Here is a 24,023-nt window from a genome sequence, read left to right on the forward strand (position 1 = left end):
TTTTCTTCCGTATGGATCAGTCATTCTCTTTCCCACAAGTCAGTTACCTAAGGGTTTGTATCTTACACTTGTTTGCAGAACATCATCCACCTGAGCTAAAAGTCTCCACCATCAAACAATTAATGTACTATAGATTGGTACGCTTTACAAATACTCTGAGTTTCATTGATATCAGTTGGTTACTAGGTTATTGCGGTTTTGATTTTCGGCTAAATTGGTAGGCAACCATTACAATAACATTTATACAGTAGCCCTAATCAGAGTTCTAGCCGTCATATACTAGTCTGTTTAGGAATAAAGTGCATGATAATAATCCGCTTTTCACTATGTGTCAGGAATACATTTTTCCTGAGTAAATTGGGAAAACAGAGTAATGCACCTCTACTGAGTTAAATCTTCGGAAAGATACTACGAGACACCTAGCATTTCTAAACGACTGATTAAAGAATTTAGGCGACGGCTTATTTTGAAGTACCCCCCACTAAAGAGAGTGATGAGTAATGATTCCAGTAATGATATCCATAGTTGGTCAGGGTTATTTTTCGGCTTTTTTAAGCTTCAATAGAATTGAAAGTCAACTTGAAGTATTTTGGCTGTCCTCTAAGCGCACCTGTCATGGATTTCATCGGTTGCATGCAAATTGACATAGGTTGATGATTTGAATTCGATTTGACATTAAACACCTAGTGATAACGGCAAACCTGCCTCGTTTATCCGAACTTTCAAGACCATCTCTTAAATCTTTGCCTTCGCCTTTGTGGTGACCTGCACAGCCTTCTGTTATCTGTCTGAATTTGGGTGAATCTGTTTGGAAACTTTAACGTTCACAATGAGCTTAACCGAGATCGAGTTTCTTGATAACTCATTTCGCGTGTGACCCATTGTGCGCAGTCGTTTTGAAGGAACTCTCTCCCTGTTGACTTCAGAAAGAAGCTAAGAAGTCAGAGCATTTCATTTGGTGTCCCGTTAATTGTTGTTGTGTCTGATAAAGCATTACCTTAGTTGAGTAGACCACAATTCAAGGTTACTCAAACCAAGTTCTGGGAGTCTGAAATCCTCTGCCACAACTGTGTTTGCTTCTAACAGTGAAGAGTTGGGCTCATTTTTCGACCCCATTAAACCTTAAGTCTGAGATGTCATGATTTATAACACTCACCTTAGCTCGAAAGAAAACTAAAAATATTCACCATTAACATCAATCGATAAAACATTATAGTTATATCGGGATGTTAAATTCTTGAAATGTGTACTAAAGGACTTCCCATTCGGAACAAAGACTCGACAACTGTTTGGATCCACTCTTATACCCTTGAAAGGTAGTTAGGCTGAAAAAGGTTTATGAGTTCTGGTCATACAGTTTATCATACATCACATGAAGGAAACGGGAGGAGGTCTTATCTTATTTAAACACAAAGATTTCTCCATTAAATTGAGAAAAATATGAAATGTATCTCATTCATATTATGAGGAATTCAATAAGACCCGTTTATTATATTTTTATTCCAACAGCAGGATATTGATTGACTCTGACCTGCTAGAAGAGTAAAAACAACTCTCAACAACCTACAAACGTGGACAGTAACCCGACTAGCAGTTGCAAGGTGTTAAAAAAGAACTGAAGCCAATCACAACACTAAAGTAAAGCTTTATGACTATAATTCACTTTCAGTAAGACAGTTATATGCTTTTTTTGCATGCACGATCAATGATGCATGGCAAAAGATAAGGTGTAGGGTTGTAACCCAACAAAGCCGCTATAAGACTGAATCAACGAACCGGGCTAATTTATCACTGAAGTATCTGAACATATCAGTTAAGTATTTATATGATGGAGCTTCCTAATAGCATTTCAGTTGTAATATGATAAAAAGGAGAAGGTGCTTTGTTTAACCTTCGACTCTGATAAACACGAACGTTTGGAATATGGTCCAGATAAAGTTAGAAGTTCTGTTGTCGAATGCTACAAATTTATCGACGAGAAGCAGAGAAAAAAGTATGAACACGGTAAATGGATATAAATCCATAATAATGCTGAAATCGTTACAATGGAACGCGCATAAGCATGTTAAACCAGTAGGTAAACGTCATACTAGCTCTTATAACTGTGTTGTAGCAAAAACCTTCAGATAAATTACGGAACAAACAATGAATCTTGAAATATAACATGGTAGAGTGTATAGCAATAATGGAAGGAAAGCTGAAATAGGAACCTGAAAGGTCATTCGACAAATTTTAGGATGTAAAAGGTAACTGAGTATGCTTAGAAAAACCGTTAACTTTATCATTGTCGACTACTTACTGCGTTTTGTTCTCCATCATTTTATATCAAATTTCAACACATCAGCTATTAAGAGAAAGAATATGTAAAAGCATATAATATCTTATCATTGTAGAACAGCGAAACACCTATAATTTGTTTTCATTGTGACTCAGTGAATAGTTTAGGTGGTCATATTTCCGACTGTTTTGTAAGAGTTGTACTTGTGAAGTTTAGCACAAGTGCCTCCAGTGTAGGTGAAGCCTTACATTTCACTTCCATTTGTTTTTCGAAATTTTCCCATACTGTGAACAGTTTCAGACCACGAGCGTAGATCAGTTAACACAAACCAATAGTGCCGCTCATGTACTGTGGTGCCACAAAGACAGTAGACTCAAGCACCTCAAAATTTGTTTCCTGGATCTTAGTCTTTGGTTCTAACTACCGATAACCATGTGACTTTCGAAGGAACTATTAATCACAATTCGAATTGATAAACATACAACACAATACAATATAACTTGGCACAAATAACCATATTTAGGTCAACTGAAATACAAACGACTACCATTAAAGCATAAACTATTTGAAATAGCACGCAGAACGAAACTGAGCCTATCAAGGCTCACTGAGGTAATGTTCGGCTTCGGTAGTTTTCGTCCAGCCCAAAGGCACACTGTGTATAAGGACAGTGTAGTGATCGTTCGTATTAGTGATTGCTTTGTGTTTTATTTCTCCCCTGACTCTAAGTCAAAATACAATGACTGACGGTTCTCTCAGTGTTCTCTCCAACTTGAAGACAGGTTCATCTTTGACCAAAAAGTATGAAGTAGACCTTTATGGAAATTACTACTTAATATACGGAGCTCAACACATGCGAGAGTCTGGAGAGGTAGAGAACATGAGAAACAGTTAGCTAACAACTCAGTAGGAACATTGGATATACCTACATTTAATGATGTAAACGTCCGACAACCATTAGCGATGAAGTAGGAGTGATACGGTTATTGTGCACAGATGAAAAATAAAAGTGAATGTCATAAGGTCTCAGTTGTCGTACAGATGAAATGATACAAATGCCATCATTAGTAGACTTTGAATGTTAGATCGAACTAAATCAACCTCTTTTCTCTTCACCTTTCATTAAAGCTAAACCATCTGAGCAGTTGAGAGACAACGGAGATAAATAAAAGATTTATTGCGGGAAGAATAGGAATCAGAATGTGAATTTCACACTTGAATTACAGCTGCTTTAAGTAAGGGATGTAAATCTCAGGTACCTATTTTGGTCCGAATTACTAACATTAATTCGCGACAACATTCTGATAAGTTCCGCGTGCTTGTGAACTAATCGAATGCTCACTATGAGCTCGGAGGTATTGTTCGAATTTATCCAAATTTCTTTAGTATAGGCGGTGGTGAATTTCTGATAATTTCGTTTTCATGTTTATATCAAAACAGGAATATATATAAGTACACCATGCACCATATACAATGGTAAGACAGCCACCAAAAGCTAAATTCAGTTTACGTAATTCTCTGGAGATATTGTACATGACAGGAGACACGAACCTCACCTTCTTATGGATCTCCATATGTGTTGAAAATACCACCAGTATTATAGTTTGACAAGTAATAATCAGTAACACCTCCTATAATCGGATCGTGCCCCACTCAGTTAAAATCAGAAGTCAAGCGAAGAGGTTGGAAAGATATATTTGATGCGTTATCAGTATATCGAGAAGCGATTGATCTAATCTGGCTAGTGATCGTAGGAGATGTTTCCCACGCTGTGCTGTAACGTGATCTGGTGCGAGTGAATGACCGAACGTCTTCAGCTAAACAAGTCCACTTGAAACAATGTGGTCAGCATCCAATGTCGAAGACTTGAAAATCTATTGATTTTGGGGAATTATTTACAGCTACAGTGTGAAATGCCTAGCATTTTTGCACTCGATAATTATATTAATGATACTTATATATAAGAATGATTTTTGCTTGAGGCTCCATGTTGAACAATAAGTTTCACCTTATTACCTTGTAATTTCGGCAGTTTTGATGTTCCATAGAGACACGTTCATATAAAACACTCGTAGATAGCCTCAGATGATTGAAATGATATTTTAGGTAGACTTTATACTCTTATTTGCAGTTATGAACCTCAAATAAGTTGAAAAATGCCCGAAAATAGTAGTTATCGATCTTTATTGTACGTCGAACTACATGATAATCCTCACTAACAGTCAGATTTAAAAAGTTGTCGTATAGTGACCTTGTTTGAGGAGGTTGTTCAATTCAACCTGGCAAGTGTAGGCCTGCGGCTTGCCTTGGGTCGTCTTTTGTCTATAAGTTACTCGGGGTTGTGTTGTACCAGGGTTGCACCAGAAATCTATCCCTGCATACTTAGACATACTTTTTATTTCATGCCGCAGAAATCAATCTTGTGAGTTATGTGTCTGGAAATAATGCTTCTTAAAATACGTCATTTAAATACTTTCGTGATTTTACTAATCGCCTAAATTGTTTGTAATAGGCTACGTTTCTAAGCGAATACTTTTTTCCTAGAAAGTCATATAGCTGAATGGTTTGGGAGACCGTTGCCTGTGTTCCTAGAACTCCCATCTCCCTAATTTGGGGAAAATTTTGTCCTGTTTATGTTAATTTTGGGGAAACTGCTATAGAAGACATTTGGAATATTCTGGGGGTTTTGTGCCGTTTTTCAAAAATTTATCCAAAATTGACAAAACGTTACCCAAAATAGGGAGATTGAGTTTGTCTGGGAATCAAACTTTTATTTCTACTCAGTTGCCTTATGAACATGCATGTAAATCATCCAACGCCTTGCATCTTTACAACTAGCTTAATTAACGCGATTCGACTTCACTATTTGTCGCAGTTCCGCGTAGTTATCGACCGAGTTGTCCAGAACCTCACACATAATTAACATCGCCTAACCAACGGAATCATTTTAATCTAACGCTTCAAAGTAACCCAATTTCATCTATATCTAAATATCTGCATACTGTGGTTGTTAAATCTAATCAAACATGCTCTAGGGTTACAGGTTTTGATAATTTAAGCAACCAATATGGTCATCTTAATTCATGAGTATTCTCTTGACTTTTGCATACTACGTTATCGTGTTCGTTGTCCCGTATACTTTATTTGATCAAGTCCAACTATTGTGCTCTACTGTTTTCTAATGTTCATTTAGCGATGGGAAACACTAAATATGTTGGATCCGAAGGTATATTCAACGTTATGCTTTATTATTCGACTGCTCGTTAATTCTCGTTTAGAAATCCAAGGATCAGCATTTGAGCTCTTGTTCATCAGAAATATTCGAAGAGTATTAAAATTCATCACCCTGTTCACTAAAGCACATTTCTCATCTATATCTAAATATAATTTTCGATTTATTCAAATACCATGTTAAGTACCTAGTTATACGTATCTTGATTTCGTATAAGTCAGAAGAGTGCTTAGAAGTCTTACCAACCACTAGCCAATATATATATATATATATATATATATATATCATGTCTGTTCCTCTGTTTCCGATCCTAGCCGTCTGATTTCAGACAGACTTTTACAATCTTAGACTATTATTTGTTGTTTAAGAGATTTATATCAAGCTATCGAAACAATTTTGAGTAAAAATAAACCAGTTAAACCACTTGTTATTCTGACTAACTTAAAATATTATACTCTAACGCTGAAGTTCTTTTTACCGTAGATCATTCTTCTCCGGGAGCGAGAAAAAAGAAACTGAGAGAACAAATAAGTAAGCTTGGGATTATTGCTTACATTCTGTCCTAAGGGAAAAGATAATTGGTTCGAAACCGCCTAACAATACTTCACATAAAAACATAAAGCGCAGACGCATCATAGTCGAAAGTGATGATTCATTAACCGAAACGCCCAATAAAAGTAACTATAATTTTTTTGTGTCTAAGTAACATTAGGCAGTGAATGTGTTCATGTATGTCGGTTGGAGTATAAAATCGAGTAACATTTTAGAATGATATTAATTTTGAAGAAAGTGATGTAGAAATCCCCTCTAAATTACCTGATTTGGTACATCAGCAACCAATAAGAGTATGTTTCTCTTCACAATTTGTAAGTATTTAAGAGTCCTACAAGTGAGGATAAATTGTTAGAGAATGTGACTGATACAAGAAGTAAAGATGAATTCAAGAACTTAAGTGAGTCTAACTTAGTCCGTTTACAGTGTGCGGAAATTGAAGCAAGTAATATTCTAAGCACATCGAATGATAATGAAAAGTCGTCACGGAGTCCTGAAAAACTAGTTGCCTGGTATGAATCGTCAATAATGTTATTTCTTTAGTTACGACCCCAGCAAAGCGGGTTATCACCCCATCCACGATTGTAACTGGCGAGAAGGTGAAAGGTTGGTGATTACTTGAAAATAACCATTTCTAGTGTCCCTTATTTGTCGTTGGCGAGAACATTCGAGTGTATTGAGGCCACATCTGGCAGGTAACACAAATTTAATTTGTATCGGTTCTTTAGAATCAAAATAACAGAAATACTGTGCAATTTTTTTCGCTCAGTCGGTTTGTTGTCTTCGTTTGATTTAACAAGTTGCGTTTACCTTTGCCTCAACCGACTGGGGCCCGCATATGAAGGGATGGAACTAGGCGTGGGGGAAACAATCCTACTAAAGGCTTTGGCTGCAACTACAGGTAATTTTGCCCCTTTTTGACCATTTCTGATGTTTACTAACGACTAAAAGCCAAAATATCTCCCATTAATTGGCGATGTGTATCAAAACGAGATTGAAATTCAATAGAAAGTATATCTGACAAATCAATACACTAGGTTAATTTTTACTCGCTTCTGTTATTATTTCAAATGGTTAAAACTTCTAAAGGACTTTGATCAATAAGTGAATAACTTGTCCTCTAAGAGGCAATAAACTTACGTATTTTTTGCAGACGATTGCATTTTTTACCATGTTGAAGGAGTGGAAAATGCTAACATGGCTCGTTATTCATGTCCTGGTTGTTGAAGATATAGCTAAGTGATTAAAGCACTCACCTTCCAATTAGTAAGTTATTGGTTCGAACTTCACTCCAGATATTTCAGTTTGGATCCTTAGGTAGTGTCAATATCCCTCATAGAAACAGTGCGTAAGATTGTAGTTGGTAGCTGATTTGAATTACCATCTATTTAGTCTGAAAACCACTTAGTATTTGATGGCTGAAGATAGTTCTTGAGTATTTAAACCTAAATGAATTAAGCACTTTCTAACCGGTTTTCAGACTACCAAGCTGTATTTCAGTAATGCTAGTTTTCTACATGCTTCTTTAAAAAGGCAATAACGTCAATTTTCCTGTGCAATAGCTTGGTGTTTGAGGCATTTGAATTCCGGCTCCAAGTCTCAGACTCGGACTCCATTCCACTTTCTTGAGTTTAGGCAACCGAGTGATACTATTAGCCGTTACAGCGTGGCTTATACTCTAGTACTTGGTTAATGGTTTTATTTAATTTTACTAATTTTAATGTAAGTCTACTTAATAAGCAACTATTGTCTTAATAAAAATAGAATTTTAAATCTTTCAAAGTCATATAAATGAAAGTCCATTAATTCCGTTAACAAAAGTGTCGAAGTTGGTCTGGAAAAGTAGCAAGTGTTTAAGTGATCTGTATTCATCAAAATTAGTGTACATTTGTAAAAAGATTCATTGACCGTTTCCAACTTTATTATTATAAGCTAATCGTTTAAATATTAGTTATTTTTACTCTTATCTACATAGACTAGATATACATTCCAGTAACATTAGGAGGAATATCATTTTCTTTAATTTGGAGTAAGATTATTAATAAGTCAGCCACACAGGCTTTTCGTCTACAAGACATGCCTGACCCAATAATATAAAAATTTACAGGTTTCGGTTGTACAGTTGGAGACATTTTCAACCTACAGACTCATCTGTTTTATCTAATTCACTTTAAATATTTTAATAATTTTATTATCAATTGGGAATTCGTTAACATGCTGTACATAATTCTTATAGGTGTTGGGATTGAACATATGCGTTCGAGTTTAAAACAACATGGTGATCTCGGTGCTGTCGCCGAAGTAAGTTTCTAAGACAAAGTCGTATCCTACTTTTTATGTAAATATCTGTAAATAAAATATTCCAGCAGTCGTGGCTGAGTGTTATAGACACTCATTCTACAAGTATGAGGACGTACTAGAATCAGACGACTGGTTAGTGTTTCTAGCACCTTACACAATGTTTATGAATAACCGTAGTATTTTAATGGAAATGTTTTTATTGGTCCTGTTTGATCAATATGTGTGGTATTCCTATTTTTTAATCTTAACTTGCTTATGATATATAATCTTTTAAAACTTCACTTTGAATGGAATTTTTCCAGACTATCAGATCACGTCAGAAAATCCTGTCAGCTCCAAAACCATTGACCATTTCATCAGTATTTTCTAAATTGAAAGATATTGCTTCAATGTCTGGAAATTCAGTAAGTTATTATATTCACTTTTGAGACTGATTGGTGCGTTAATTAGCCATTTACCCCATGAAGCAAACCTCACCTTCATGCTTTAATCTGAACAAAAGTTCAACTTTCACTGACCATATCTAGCGAAACAAAAGTTCATTTATGGTCATTTTGTTTATATTATCCCACTGTCCATGGGAACAGGTAGACTGATATTTCCTCATTAAGTCTGCAATGCAGCAATTTGTCCTTCATCACTCTTTAAAATCTATCTCTGAAAAGTTTCTAAAATATTATCAACAAGAAGTCTTCTCAAGTTTTCTATTTGTAGACTTCTTTTTTCTCCCAATTAAACCTAATAAGTATCAGTTTGTTTTTGAGAGATTTCTTCGTATTCCAGATAGTTTGGTAAATTAATTTCATCATGGCTGAGAAGTTTGTCAGTTTTTTACTCTATGTTAGCTTCCTATGTATGAACTCCATATATATTCCATCTTTTCGGCTCATAAGTAATTGGGAGTTTTGAGTCCGGTTCCATTGCAATCCTAAATCCTATAGATGGATCCCAATCAGGAAAAGGTCTGGCAGTTTCTTTTGTATTGAATGGGCATTTACAATATAGTTGCTTTTAGATTTATCTCTTTGCTTACAGAATGGAGTCATATGAGGACCCCATATCTGTGTCATCTTTTTGTTTGTATCAGTATAATAAGTGAATCACAGAATCTCATATTAGTTGTGTCCATAAATAAACAATTGAGCAAATAAAGGTACCGCATAATGCCTATCACCATAACTTTGGTTTGTGACATTATCTAGCTTTACTTGTTGATTACCAGTCGATGGAATATTGATATATCGGATTAGGTTTTATTCGTAATTGTTTCTATTTTATGCTCAGTGAATTTGCACGTTTAATTTTAGTAACTGTACTATTTATTTATTTATTTGAACACATAAATATTGGTACAAAGGGACACCAGATACATATGTGCCATATAATAACGACTAGAATATGAAGAGATAAAGAATATAAGGTGCGTATAAGAAAAAGGGAAACAACGACGATCAGAAATTAGTGTATGATAGTGAAATAATAATAATAATAATGGGAGGGGCAGTTCAGTTCGCAAATATACAACCAGAAAAATTTCTTCCAGTTAAAGAAGTTGCAACCAACAATTTTTTTTGAAGAAAGTAAAAGAAATTTACGGCAGGATCGCCACCGACTTATATGACCTTGGCCCTGTCCAAAACCAATGACGCGTTAACAAGTACGAGCAGACTATATTCCACTCGGAGTCCTTATCGGTTCTTTTCCTATGCTATTTATTTATTTATTTGAACACATAAATATTTGTCCAAAGGGGCACCACATAAATATACACCACACAATAACAATGAGGTTGTGAAGAGTTAAACAATGTAAAGTGCGTCCAAATTTAATCTGCGTATCTTTCTGTAAGTGTCTAGATAATGGTTTAAGCTCTCACGCATTACATGCCGCAAACATTATTGCATGCGTAGTTATGTTTCATTACTAGATTATATTTGCATCAATTTTCTTCGTAATTTATCCGCTATTTGGTTTACTAGCAAACAAGCTTACTGACCGTCAGGAAGAAGCACAATGTAACTCAGAAATTTAGTTCAGTTAGCAGATATACAACCAGAAAGAATTCTTCCAGTTAAAGAAGTTACAACCGTTTTTTATGAAGAAAGTAAAAGAAATTTACAGCACGATCGCCACTGGCTTCTACTCTGAGTCATATCTGATAACGTCTCCAGGCATTGTGTTGCACCATCTCTAGGACCCCGACGAGGGAGTTGTGAAGAATCAACAGAAACTAGTCCTGAACAGCCTTCTTTGATACCACGACACCATGTCATACACTGAACACCTCTCCGCTTTTTCCAACCAGTCCCAGAGTCGACAAATAGTGCACGATGTGGAGTTCTCTGGGATGGCACTCGTAAGACATGTCCAAGCCACCGAAGTCGATGTTTCAATTTGGTGACACCAATTGGATTATCGTCTCTGAGCCCGAACACACGATGCCGAACCTCTGCATTACCAACATGGTGTTGCCACTTGATGTCAGCAATCCTTCGGAGACAACGATGATCAAAAACAGAGAGTTGTTTAACATCCTCAACTCGGAGAGGCGATGTTCCACAAGCGTAGAGTAAAACTGCTCTCACCGACGTGTTGTAGATCCGACCTTTTACAGCCAGACTGACATCACAAAGGCACCAAAGATGGCCCAGATCGGCATTAGCCGCTCTGACTTTCATTTTACGTGAATCGATCTCATCATTCTCGCCACCACCAGCACTTGTACAGCTACCTAGATACACGAACTTCTTGACTACTTCTATCTGCTCACTAGCCAGAGTGAGTGCAGGGTCAAAGTCCTGCCAGTCTTGTAAAATTACTTTGTACTTCGGAGGTGCCAAGTATATACCGTACCTACGGACACTGATCGCCAACTGATTAAGTGTGGATTGCATGGCTTGAGTATTACCGCACAGTAAGACAATATCATCCGCATACTCAAGGTCGAGAAGTCTTTCTCCAGGCAACATACCCATACCACAATTATCTACATTCATCGGAGCTGTTTCCAGAACGTCATCGATAGCAAAGTTGAGGAGGAATGGTGAGATTAGACAACCCTGTCTAACCCCACTGCTTGAATGGAACAATGGAGAGGTGTTTGTATATAGGGCCTTTAAGATGTTGATAAACTTCAGGAACACCCTTCTTCAATAGACAATCTCAGAGAACAGTCCTGTCCAACGAATCGAAGGTAGCCCTGATGTCAAGAAACACTACGATTTTTGGCCTGTGATAAGTATTACGGTGTTCTAACACTTGGTGGAGGGTGAAGATATGATCAATGCATCGTCGACCAGAACAAAAACCAGGCTGCTCCTCGCGAGTCAATCTTTCTCAGGTTTTAAACAACCTACGAAGAATGACAGAAGCCAATAGTTCGAACGCAATCGGAAGTAGACTTATCCCCCGATAGTTGTTACAGACATGAAATGAATTCTTTTTAAAGATAGGGACAACTATTGACTCATACCATGATGTTGGAACACTCTTTAATTGTCGGACCTTTGTAAACCACTCAGTCAATTCCTTAATCAAAAAGTCACTACCATCTTTAAAAAGGGCTGGAGGTAAGTCATATGGCCCCGGTGGTTTGTAGGGTTTCAAGAGTTGGAGTTCCTTGTGGACTTCCGCTTCATTTGGTGAACCAATCGTCACCGGCCATGGAGTGCAGGACAGTTTGATCGATGTAGCCGGAGCAGCAGGTCAGTTGAACTGCCCTTCAAAGAATTCTGCCTATCGTCCAAGACGTCAATACATGTTAGTGATTGGCATCCCGTCATCCTCACAGAATGTTTCGCTCACACCAGACTTCTTGTTGCCAGTGGCTCGGATGAGTTGGAAAAGCTTCTGGTAGTTACCAGATGCAGCTGCTGCTTCCAACTCATTGGCCGGTCTTTAAGCAAGCTTTGCCCAATTTCGTTGCGTAACAGCCTTCGTTTGTGGTCAAACTCACGGTCACCCGGAGTAGACCGACGGGCTTCGATGAGTTGTAAGGAGCCTGAGAAAACCCAGTGCTTATAAGTGGGACATTTGGCGAAGCCGCAAGCGGCTTTACTCGCTATTTTGCGTCATGCAGTTACAACCAATGCTCATCCATACTTTACGGCGGGATGGTAGCCAGCCTAAAAACTAGCTCGGTTCGATACTTGATTGCAACAGAAATTGCAACTAAATTGCTGACAACAACCCGTTGATGACGATCAATTTGTTGACCACTGAAAAGTAAGGTAAGATTGGCGCAGACCAGGACATGATCAGAGTCCAGACAGCTACTTCAAAATGCGTGGGAGTCTTGTACACAATCATGTTATCAATCTGAGTCCAGGCTTGAGATCCAGAGGGAGTTCGTCAGGTAGCTATAGTTGTATGCACGTGGTCATGTGAAAGCGTTTTGAGAGAGAGAGAGCAGACTCTCCACACTCTCGGTCGTACCAGGGCATTTCTGTACTATTAACTCTGAGTTAATATTTCAGAAATAGAAATAGCCGCTTTGTACTTTTTTTACTCACAGTTTTCCTTCAGAGTAATTCATCAGGCAAATTAAACGCTACAATTGACGCGTTTGTCATTAGGAGAATTTAAACCTACTTGTACCTGTGTTTAAGTCTGAATATTACTAAGGATTCACTTATCACTTATTTGCTTGAGATTTTCTACCGTAATTTTAACTAGGTGTTTGCATAAAACTTCGGTTGATTTGTAGTGACCAGTTATAAAACCCTAACTTACCACAAGATTCAACTTTTCATATGACGTATATAATAGAAACTACTTGAATCTTTATGCATCTAATTTTTTTCATGCTTTTCTGCGTCAGTTGTTTGGTTTTATTAAAGCGTTGTGGAAAGATAAAGTGTTTTCATTCTGATAGTCAAATCGACTTCGTCAACTTTCCTATTCGCTTATTAGGCTCAAAACAAAAAAATGGAAATCATTCGCTCGCTTCTAGTGGCTTGTCGAGAATCTGAAACGAAATATATTATACGCAGTTTATCAGGAAAATTGCGTATTGGCTTAGCTGAACAAACTGTGCTTACAGCTCTTGGTCAGGCTGTAGCTATGACGCCATTCCATTTTAAAGTTAGTGATAAAAGCACGCGAATAATTAATGCTTCTAATGGTATGTCTAGTGAGCAGTGGAAAGTTACAATGGATATTGCGGTTGCGAATGTTAAAAGGGCGTATTGGTAGGTTATTTATTAAGTATCTTTCACTTTATTTGGCATCCTGATTTTACAACCAGGTACCGGTTGATTATCTCACTTCTTAAATAAACTCTGGTTATCTGTGACTCATTGTAGTAGGGTTTGAACCTTATCCTTAATGTAAATTTCTTTATATTGTGTTGACACAGAGTGTTATGACAAATGTTCTGTAGTTGCGATCGACAGAGAGACATTATTAACACAGAACCTTGATCTGATGTGTATTGTCACAGATTACCATACCTGATCAGCACGATAAGACTTAAATGACAAAAGTAATCGACATAATGTAGTAGCAATGATAAAAGGAAAGACTAAGCCTTGGGAATATGATTTGAAAAGACAAAATGGTAAGGTATGTTTGAAGGGGTACTGGGATTCAAGATTGAGAAACTAAAGGATAAGTATATCTAGGCGATCGTGAACGATTCTAAGCCATGTCATCCAGTCTCCAATGACTGACCGCAGTTATCGAGTGGACCTCAACTGGGTGGTCTGTTTCTACCGAAATGACTCAGTCCAATTTTTAATGACTTCATGAACTAGTAACACACCTTGGTTTGACCACCCCTAGCTTCTCATCTATTTCTACACTAGCAAACATCGCTCGTCGAGGTATGGGGTGATTGGGTGTAAATAACATTGTTCTAACTACCCCAGCTGATGAAGACCCACTACCTCGTCAACCAATTTGCCATCATTTCCAACCTCCCTATGCAGTTATGAATACATGATTTGGAATTTGTTTCTATATATGTTCAAAATCCATGAAATAAACATTATCAATATGATGAATTGTCTATCCATACGTATTTTTGTGTATTTTCTTTAAAAATCAACAAGACGTGAACGGGAATTAACTTAACTACCATCAACTGACTAGTGAATGTCAACATCAAAATTCGAATGAAACTTGAGATTTCTTGATACTAGCCAGGAGCATTATTAACCATAAAAGCTTCATTCTCTTTGGATTGAATGAATCTAGGTTCCAATAGACGTTTCTGTTCAAATTCCCTCAGTCGGATTCAGAAATATTACTAACTATATGATTTCCTTTATTTCGCTTATTTCTCATCTCATCTAGCGTTTGTCCAGACTACAGCCGTCTTATAAAAGCTCTTTTAACAAAAAGTCATGAGTCCCTGGATCAAATTTGCACAATCACTCCAGGTATTCCTCTAAAACCAATGTTAGCTTCTCCTACACATGGAATATATGAAATTTTAAAGAGGTTTGAAGAATGTGATTTCACTTGTGAATATAAATATGATGGTGAAAGGGCTCAAGTATGTTGATACCGTGAAATAAAAATAAGTTTTTCCCCTTACAAAAGTTAACTTACCTATTTGTGCCATTATTCACGTTGGAAAGTATTGGTTAAAGAGGTGTCGGTATACTGGTGTAAAATAACAAAATTAGTTTTATATAATAATTTATTGACATTACAGAATACACTATCTGTGCAGTCCACATTAACAGATATGTATTACTACGTGTTTAAGTCAGTCGATTTCATGGTTGTTACACTGAGATGAAAATATAGTTCAATTCGTGTTCATATTGCTTGCAGTTCCACAGATGAAGGGGCAATTTTGAAACGAATTTATACTGTGCACTATATTTACACTGTGTACACAGTTTCATTATCAAAACACTGATTGTTTTAGTTAGTAATGGTCCATCCCCATTTATTTCCTCCAGAAAATATCGAGTGATTTTCCCTGACTTTTTTGAATTATGTGAAAGGGAACTACATCAGGGTCGTCACTAACTTCTATTGTAAACCATGTGTGATCACGTTTCATGACACTAAGTTTAGCGATCTTTAGGACTCTCCATTCGAGGGATTGTGATGAACCAACCAATGCCACTTGTGAATAGTTTCCTGCCTCGTGTCACAAACTGACCACCTTTTCGCTTTTTCGACTCAGAACCGGAAAATAATTCACTAAATAAAAGTTACTAGGGTGGTATTAGTAAAATATTCAAAACACTAAAACCATTGTTTCAATATGATAAGGCTAATTGCGCTTTCTTCACTATGCCTGGTCAAGTCACCTGAGTCTGGTGGCTTGCGGCGCCATAGTAGTCGGATTTCCTTGCGGACCTCCATGTTAATAGGTAGATTTGCGCTCACCACCCATCGAAATTTTTAGGGTGATAAGCTGTACTGTTCCTTGTGAAACTGTTTATCGTCCAGAACATATTTAAAAATTATTACTTGCCATTCCATCAGCTTGACAGACTGTTTTATTCACACCAGACTTCTCGATACCAGTGTTTTAATTGAGTTGAATTAGCTTCCAGCAGCTGCTGTTTCCAACTCGATATCACTGTCTGACTATCAGGTTTCTCAGTCGTCACCCGAAATTCCTTCTCACAGGAATTCATATGTAACTTCATACTCGCGGTTCATCGGACTAAATTAGCGTGCGTGAAGTGGTTGTAAAGAGCTTTCAGATACCCAGTGCTTATAAACTGGACGTTCTGCGAAGCTACTGGCTACATGACCTGCCATTTTGACGGCTTTACGCAGACACAATCAACGCTCATGTACGTTTTTGTGGACTGGTAGCTAACAGCACATAAACAACATTTGATAAGGATCCAATCAATTACTTCTGCCTCTGCTCTGATGCTTAGTGCATAATCTCTGCCAGCCGAACCAGACGATGTCACAGTCTCCGAAAAATCACACGTAAAACAGGCTTGTCGGATCGAGAGATACAGTGCAAATATCCGGAACTTTGACAGGGTTTTGAATAAGGCAAGCATCGGTGATTGATTGTTGTCCAGTATCCACAACTTACATGAATATATACTGGACTTTATGTCTTCCTCTTCCAAACCAGGTCTTTTTATGTAAAAGATTTATCAAAACAGTAGTGTAGTTATGATTTTCTTCTGCTACTGTCCAATAACTGTGAGCTTAATAAACGCAGTTAATACATATGCTAAAAAGTGATTGTTTATAAGATATTCTCACGACTATAAAACTTGTGTAGTTATATAGATGAAATATAAGACCATAGGACATCATGAATAATAAATCATAATGTATGCATAGCTAAGACTTTATGGTACAAAACTGAGTAACAGGTTTGTGATTAGTTCGCTGTAATTTATGGACGGCAAAATATATAACAGCAGCTGATGAATCAAAGAATGTTATAATCAAAACAGTCTAAAAATAATATTAACCCGATCGCATGATAAATACTCACTATATATATATATATATATATATATATATATATATATATATATATATATATATTTCTAGAATCTTCTCTAATTCTAACAGTTCATGTTTATCGTCAATCTAAAATTCCGACTTTTAAAAATTTATTTCAGATTCATATTCTCCCTTCAGGTGCAAGTCACGTGTATTCACGTAATCAAGAAGATAATACCACAAAATATCCTGATATCGTAAATAATCTGATGTCTAGGGTTCTGCCAGAGTCTAAACTAACGCCTCATGCAATTGAGCTACTCAGTGAAATTGTTAAAGATAATAAAATACAAGTTCAATCAAATGGTATAGTTGGAAACAAACTGGAGAGTTGTATCATTGACTCGGAAGTTGTAGCTTGGGATCGTTTAGCTGGACATATTTTACCATTCCAAGTCCTATCAACGCGAAAGCGTAAAGTAAGCAAAACTCAGTAAATATTTTTAATTACTTTTCATCAGTTTATTATTTCCACCGTATAAGTATGAAAAATTAGTGTGTATGCTCACTCTTTTATGAGTAGCCGAATACCTAACTCAGTATATCTTTATGAAATCTTGTCAGTCTAAGTAAAAGATCATCTTCGTTACAATTTCTCTTCTTACGACCCGGCTACTCTAATTGCTTAGTATTCCTAGACACCACTTCACTCGACAAGTCCCCAAATCAGAACACGGTTGCACAGGAACGTAATTATATTCCAAATGAATGTGTTCTTCGGAATATGATTTTCATATTCGCTATACGCGTGTCACTGTATATATAGACTTTTGTATGTTATCATTCAAGTAAATAACTACTATGTTATGTTTCTTTGTTCCCTGAAGAAATTCGATAGCTTTTGTGTCTTTTTAGGAGTAGGGTAATCTCGGGGAAGACTTATGTAGGTAGTTATTCACGATTTCACCTTTTTGTCTCTGTCGAAAAAGCACGTAAGTTATTGTCGGCCAAGATTTATCTATATAAACTCATCTACACTAGGTGTGCGGTTTCCAGACAATAATCTATCGCGAGCCACAGAAATTCCAGTCCTGGCTCAAATTAATTGCTTTAATGAAGTAGTTGGCTTTAGAAATACACCATGTGTACCAAAGAATAAATATTTTCGGTAGTATGGATAGTTCCGCAGTGATACGAAACTCATTCGAATGAAACGTCCATATACAGTTAAGAATATATTCTTTGCGTCTGATTTCTGATATGTAAACGTTTGAGATACTATTGAGTTATAAAACTAACTTCCAATGTCTTTGACAATCGAGGCGTAATCGGATTACAAGATGGGTGGATTATAAAAGCACAATCAAGAGTCCCTATGTTTATTGTATGCACAATTTCAAGATGTTAATGTTTAGAATTCAATTGGCTAGTCTATCCGTTTATAGGCTTTTTTAAGGACTGATCCGATGCTACCTATATTTTCATATTGATTATAATTTTTATAGTCACTCGGTGTTAGAAATAGGATAAAGCATCTGTGTTGTTTTAATTTAACTGAATATTAATAATTTCATGTTGCCAACAAGAAATTAACGATTTTAGACATAATATTTTCCTTTTTACCTTATTTTTATAGGATGTCGATGAATCTACACTGAAAGTACAAATATGCATTTATGTATTTGATATACTGTTTATAAATGGTATATCTTTAATTGAACAACCGTTACGCATACGTCGAGAGATACTTAGGTAAGTCTGCACTTATTTTATCGTCTACAGTGCACAAATATTTAATCTTGAGGTTGTCAATTCCTTTTTATTATCGCATCGCTTTTCATACACCGTCATTTTGATCTAGATTTAATCAGCTTAAATTCAGACACACATAAAGCGGTAATTTTGGCCTGTCCTTGATTTTGGTTTTCTTTTAAAAAGCTAAAACAATTTATCTTTTGAACAAAATACATTTAGCGTAAGCGCCATTAAGTAGCTGGAACATTATAGAGGTTTATTATAAATCCGTGGATCTAGATTAGTCATTGGCTAATGATTTTCATTCTAATACTATATCATTCATAATATGTAATGTTCTATACTTGACTGTTGTCGCACAGTAAAGTGCCACTAAAAAATAACCTAATGGTTTTTTCTAGTGTACACAAATTGAGTTTCGCCTAATATAACATGATAACTGATAAGTCTTCTTCCTGAACTTTCGATTCCATTTCCCAGCCGCTTCTAATTGCCTGGGGCTGAATCTATACGGCAACTTAAACACAAGAGAAAAAGTGCTAATTTTAAAACCAAAGATTAGTGATAAGGATTTATCAAACTCCCAAAATAAATCGAAAGGATTTATGAATGCACCACTTTTTAGATGATTTATTTATAGTAAGATTAACAGACAGCTTTGTATAAATTAAACTGAGTTGTATTCAACGATAATAATTCAGTAACTTACTGTATGGACACATGTATATATCATATCATGCAATTAAGCATCTGTAATCCTTCTTGAGATGTGATGAATACATTTCACATACGATTGGAAAAAAAATCAATTTGAGTTATTACTCGCCATATTTTGGTGTACGCTACTTATGTTGACAGATAAAAGTAGTATTTAGCACCAATTGGAAGTGCAATGCATGCCAGCAGAAGATTGAATTGAAGTGAACAGAAAGGGAAACAAAGCAATTGTAAGAACAACGGAGTTGAAAGAATCATGAAGCACACAAAGGATAACTGATTGAAGATTTACAAATTATGTAATTGATGTGTGGTTTTCATATTTTACGAAAGCACTCTGTAATTTTGCATCATACAAAAGATTGGCCTTTCCTACCTAAATGTACCTTCACTACAATATTGATAATTAATAACACCTTTTCAAAAAGTAATAATTCCATTGATTTAATGTTCTTTTCTGCTGTGAAGACGAAATGTTGAAATAAAGACTTATGTTTTGCATTATTTTTCATTGTTTACTTGGGAAAAGTACAATAAATGGTAGATTCAGTAAAGTTATATTAGCATGTTGAGTATTTTCTCCAACTATCTTTTTTTAATTTAGAGAAGTATTTCCGCGCATTTCTGGAGAGTTCATGATGGCAACCTCTCTTGATTCATCTGATACAGATGAGATCGCGACTTTTCTTGACGAAGCAATCAAAGGTAAATCATTTTCTCTGTTTAACAAATCTAACAATTTCTAAACTAGAAATCACAAAAATCTTCATAGGACATTCTATATAAATATATAATTAATAACTTATTATTTTCAAGCTGTTCACATTTACCTGGAATTTATTAGCTAACAATTCGGTAACCTCCCTGGTTCTTACGTGAAACCACTCGACATAATTACCTTTCAACTTTTATACCAACTAGTCAATACGTAATTATATCTGTCAGTATAATATCCGAAGCACCTTTGATTCGTTATCACCTCCAGTAGTTATCTCATAGAGAACGACTCAAAATATTATCTTTCGGTTGTTTTATTTGAACTCGTAAAGTTATGGCTCATTTGTTTCGGCATTGTATCGGTTTATTTCTCCCTTTATATGTCCAAGTTTATGGAGTCGGATAATTTAGACCTTTGTTCAACAGTCATCGCACGTAACGTAAACTTTACTGGGTCAGTTTACTCTATGCAGTCGGTTAGAAGATAAATATGTATAAATAAGTGGCAGCAGTTTTATCTATCACGTAAGATCAACAACACATTCACATACATCTCATAAAGTACACATTTGATGAAAAACTACAACAAAATCGTCATTTAAAGCATTTGTTTAAAATATGTGCCAAATAAATTAAAATTGATTGCCGTATTTATATTCATCTAGGTAACTGTGAAGGTTTAATGATAAAAACACTAGATCGTAATTCTACCTACGAAATCGCAAAACGATCCCATAGCTGGTTAAAATTGAAAAAAGACTATTTAGAAGGTGTTGGTGATACATTGGATTTGGTGGTAATAGGTGGATTTTATGGAACTGGTAAACGTGCTGGTCGTTACGGTGGTTACTTACTGGCATGCTATGATCCAGATACAGAAGAATACCAGACAATATGCAAAGTAGGTGATCTATTATATTATTCTGTTCTGAGTCATGTATGGGAGATTTCTAACCTACTAAGTTGCACCATCCTCGGGATATGAGTTCCATGGTTAATAAATGGCTCACTCTCGATTGTTTCTTCCACAGATTGGTACAGGAATGAAGGATGATGAATTGGCTTCATTTTCGGAGTTTTTCAAAAACCATGCAACTGACAAAGCAAAACCTTATTATCAATACACAATAAGTTTAATTCCAGATCAATGGTTTGAGCCTGTTCAAGTTTGGGAAGTGAAGGCAGCCGATTTGAGTATATCACCTGGACACAAAGCCGCTGCTGGTTTAGTAAGTCCTTTCCATAGTTCACAGGTATTGTTAAATGAAAAAGGATATACTTGTGAGACTATCTTTATCCTAGTTAAAAAGTCACTACGTGTCACAGTTTCATACTTAAGACCATCGAGTTGAGTAGTGATGTGATGAACCAATAAGCTTTACAGTAGTATCTTCTCTATCAGTAAATTTGTTTTTCGAATTAAGTCATCTTTAAACTATATAGCATTGAACAACCACTTGGTGTTTGTTATCAGTTTTTGGTTATCTCCAAATATCAGGAGCCAATATTATTCCAGCAAATACTAACTAAATTAAGGATCGTTAACGGTCCTACTTAGTCCGTGTATTTGACAGGGAGTCCATAAAACTGTTGTAAATCGAAATATCTAGTATTACAAGCTCTACAGATTGGTGACATGCTATTTAAAAACAAATTTGCACTAAGAATGCAGATAAAAGTGATGTCTGCAGTTACGGTTTATTTGTTGATTTACTTTAGAGATTTAACAAAAAGACATGCAGGTTGAATTATGCCTAGTGCATTGGACTTGTTGCGTAATATCACTAGATTCTACAAAGACGCGGATGTCCATTGTTTATTTAGTTACTATTGTGGACCGCGATGTGGCTACTCAAAATTCTACCGATTGACCAACTCCAGGTGTCCAGTACGACCTCGGTACTGTTCCCAAATCTCCAAAATATCAAAACACAACCGTTAAATGGGAATTGTTTATGGGTTCAGAAGGAGAAGAATGAATATATTTTACAGACAATGCATATTTATACAGTTAGGACGACCGTGAATATTAACCAATAGGGAACGGCATGTGAAAAGTTTGAAAACATACCATTTAACGTTTAAGATAAAATTAAACTCAACATAATTTTTGAGATATTTTTATGAATATCCTAATAGTTAATCAGTAGCCGTATTGAAGCATACTTAGCATTCAAAGTTTATCCACATGGCTATTAACGTGTATACTCATATTTGGAATTAGGTGTAGTTAAATCGATCTTAGTCTTTATGCAAATAACAATAATAACTTGATATTCTAAGGACCAAATGGAAGCTTATGTATTTTCAGGAAATAGTGTTAAAAAATCTACTTCGCATTAACATCACCGATTCTCCTTAACAACATTTTACGAACTGTAAGAGTTATGTCCACTTTCACAATCAACTATTTATCTTACTAAAGATTTAACTGTCTAAGGAATATATATGATCATAATCTATGTTTTTCAACAAAAGAGCCTATTCCCATGTTATCCTAATACAAGGTATAACATAGATTCCGTGCCATGTATCTGTAAAATGGTTTTGTGAGTTTTTTTTCAACTACATATAATCAGTGTATATACTATCTGTTCGAAGTGATGAGCCTAAATAAGTTGTTTGATGTACACATTCTTCAGGCGGATCCACAAAAAGGCATTTCACTGAGATTTCCGAGATTCGTTCGGATTCGAGATGACAAAAAGCCCGAAGACGCAACAACAGCCCAACAAGTAATTTTTATTTTCTTAACTAGTCTTCTTTTTGGGTTTTTAAAGTAAATGACACGGTGATAGTATTTTAGTGTCATACAAATAATAACCTGTTTACCAACTTTTATTGCATTCCTGACGAGTCAACAATGCAATCAAAATATGTATCTTCAGTTATCCTATTCGAAAATATACATTCAGTCGCTTCAGAATCTCTCTTAAAGCGTAAAAACGTCTAGGTTTACTATGTTAGTCAATTCAGAAATTATTTGGTCTCTGTGTACGAAAAACTGAATACATACAAAATGAAAAGCATTCGGTTTTCGGCCTATCAAACATTCATGTGCCATGTCTACACGCTGGAAACGAATATAACATGGACAAGCTTTTAGGAATATAAGATAAAGAACATGGTTGTTGGTGAACAATACAAATATAAAATCAGACTATTGATGCTTAAATTTTTCTTTCAATTCAAGAAGAAATCGGACAACTGTCGGTAGCGCTATGTACTTGATATTTCAGTAAATCTATTGAGACAACTAGTCGCAGCAAGTAGCTCCGAAATTTTTAATTAATATTTGCATTTTTTATACTTCCTAAACCTTACCACTATCACAAAAATGTGTGGTACTCTAGTTTTATAGCCTCCTAAGGATGTGGGAAGGTTGTATCGATGGTAAACTTGTTACCATCCAAAAAAACCCAGTCCAATTACGACTTTGTTCTCCTACATAAAACGTGCTACCCACTGACCGAATTTCGTGTAAGTTACGAATTAAGACCATATTGCAGAGCAAACAATATAATCTCAAAGTAATAGCAATACGGATACACAGTCAAACTGTAAACTAAGATACTGGTTCGAAATTCCTAATTTATGAAAGTATTACAACGATTTTACTTAATTCCTTCAAAGAAATAACAAAATCAGCTCCGACTTTTACAATAGACAATACGTTTACCATGTGTTTTTGTGCGAACAAAAACTATATAGTTACCTTGTATTATTTAAAATGCTTCGAGCAAGTCCCTGAATAAACACCTACATTTCCCCACCTTTACACTTTGCATTTAGATTGAGATGAAATACATTTGTATTCCTTATCCTTCACATTTCATTTAATTACCTTCAGGTTTATGAACTTTATCAAAATCAAGAGCAGATAAAGAATCAGCATGGCAATAAACAAACAGGAAACAATGATGATGAAGATATGTATTGAATTCATAATCATTTTTATGGAAACACGCACCACCTTCTAAGATATTATTTGTAAAATATTATTTATAAAAATGATAAATTAAAATACAAAATACATCATTTTGTAACACCCATCACAAGCATCTTAAGTTTTAAATTTATTTCAAA

At 35.7% G+C, this 24,023-nt stretch overlaps 1 protein-coding gene across 2 annotated transcripts; it reads left to right on the forward strand.

The window, feature by feature from the left end:
- Positions 1–5,489: 5,489 nt before the first annotated feature.
- Positions 5,490–23,991, forward strand: Smp_019840.1 (DNA ligase I, putative; the record flags this gene model as incomplete). Of its 2 annotated transcripts, XM_018789197.1 has the most annotated exons (18): positions 5,490–5,504; positions 6,278–6,355; positions 6,390–6,574; positions 6,606–6,668; positions 6,701–6,757; positions 6,791–6,963; positions 8,299–8,363; positions 8,666–8,767; positions 13,275–13,552; positions 14,658–14,859; positions 16,928–17,037; positions 17,140–17,227; positions 18,385–18,500; positions 19,825–19,925; positions 20,603–20,838; positions 20,969–21,166; positions 22,580–22,672; positions 23,788–23,877. In XM_018789197.1, 18 exons carry the CDS (start codon positions 5,490–5,492, stop codon positions 23,875–23,877), a joined length of 2,250 nt encoding a protein of 749 aa, XP_018646471.1. The 2 variants fall into 2 exon arrangements, with proteins under 2 accessions (XP_018646471.1, XP_018646472.1); XM_018789186.1 differs by having other exon boundaries at positions 16,928–17,227; positions 23,788–23,991.
- Positions 23,992–24,023: the final 32 nt, after the last annotated feature.

This window comes from Schistosoma mansoni (assembly GCF_000237925.1).
Source record: "Schistosoma mansoni, WGS project CABG00000000 data, supercontig 0136, strain Puerto Rico, whole genome shotgun sequence".
Lineage (NCBI taxonomy): Eukaryota > Metazoa > Platyhelminthes > Trematoda > Strigeidida > Schistosomatidae > Schistosoma > Schistosoma mansoni.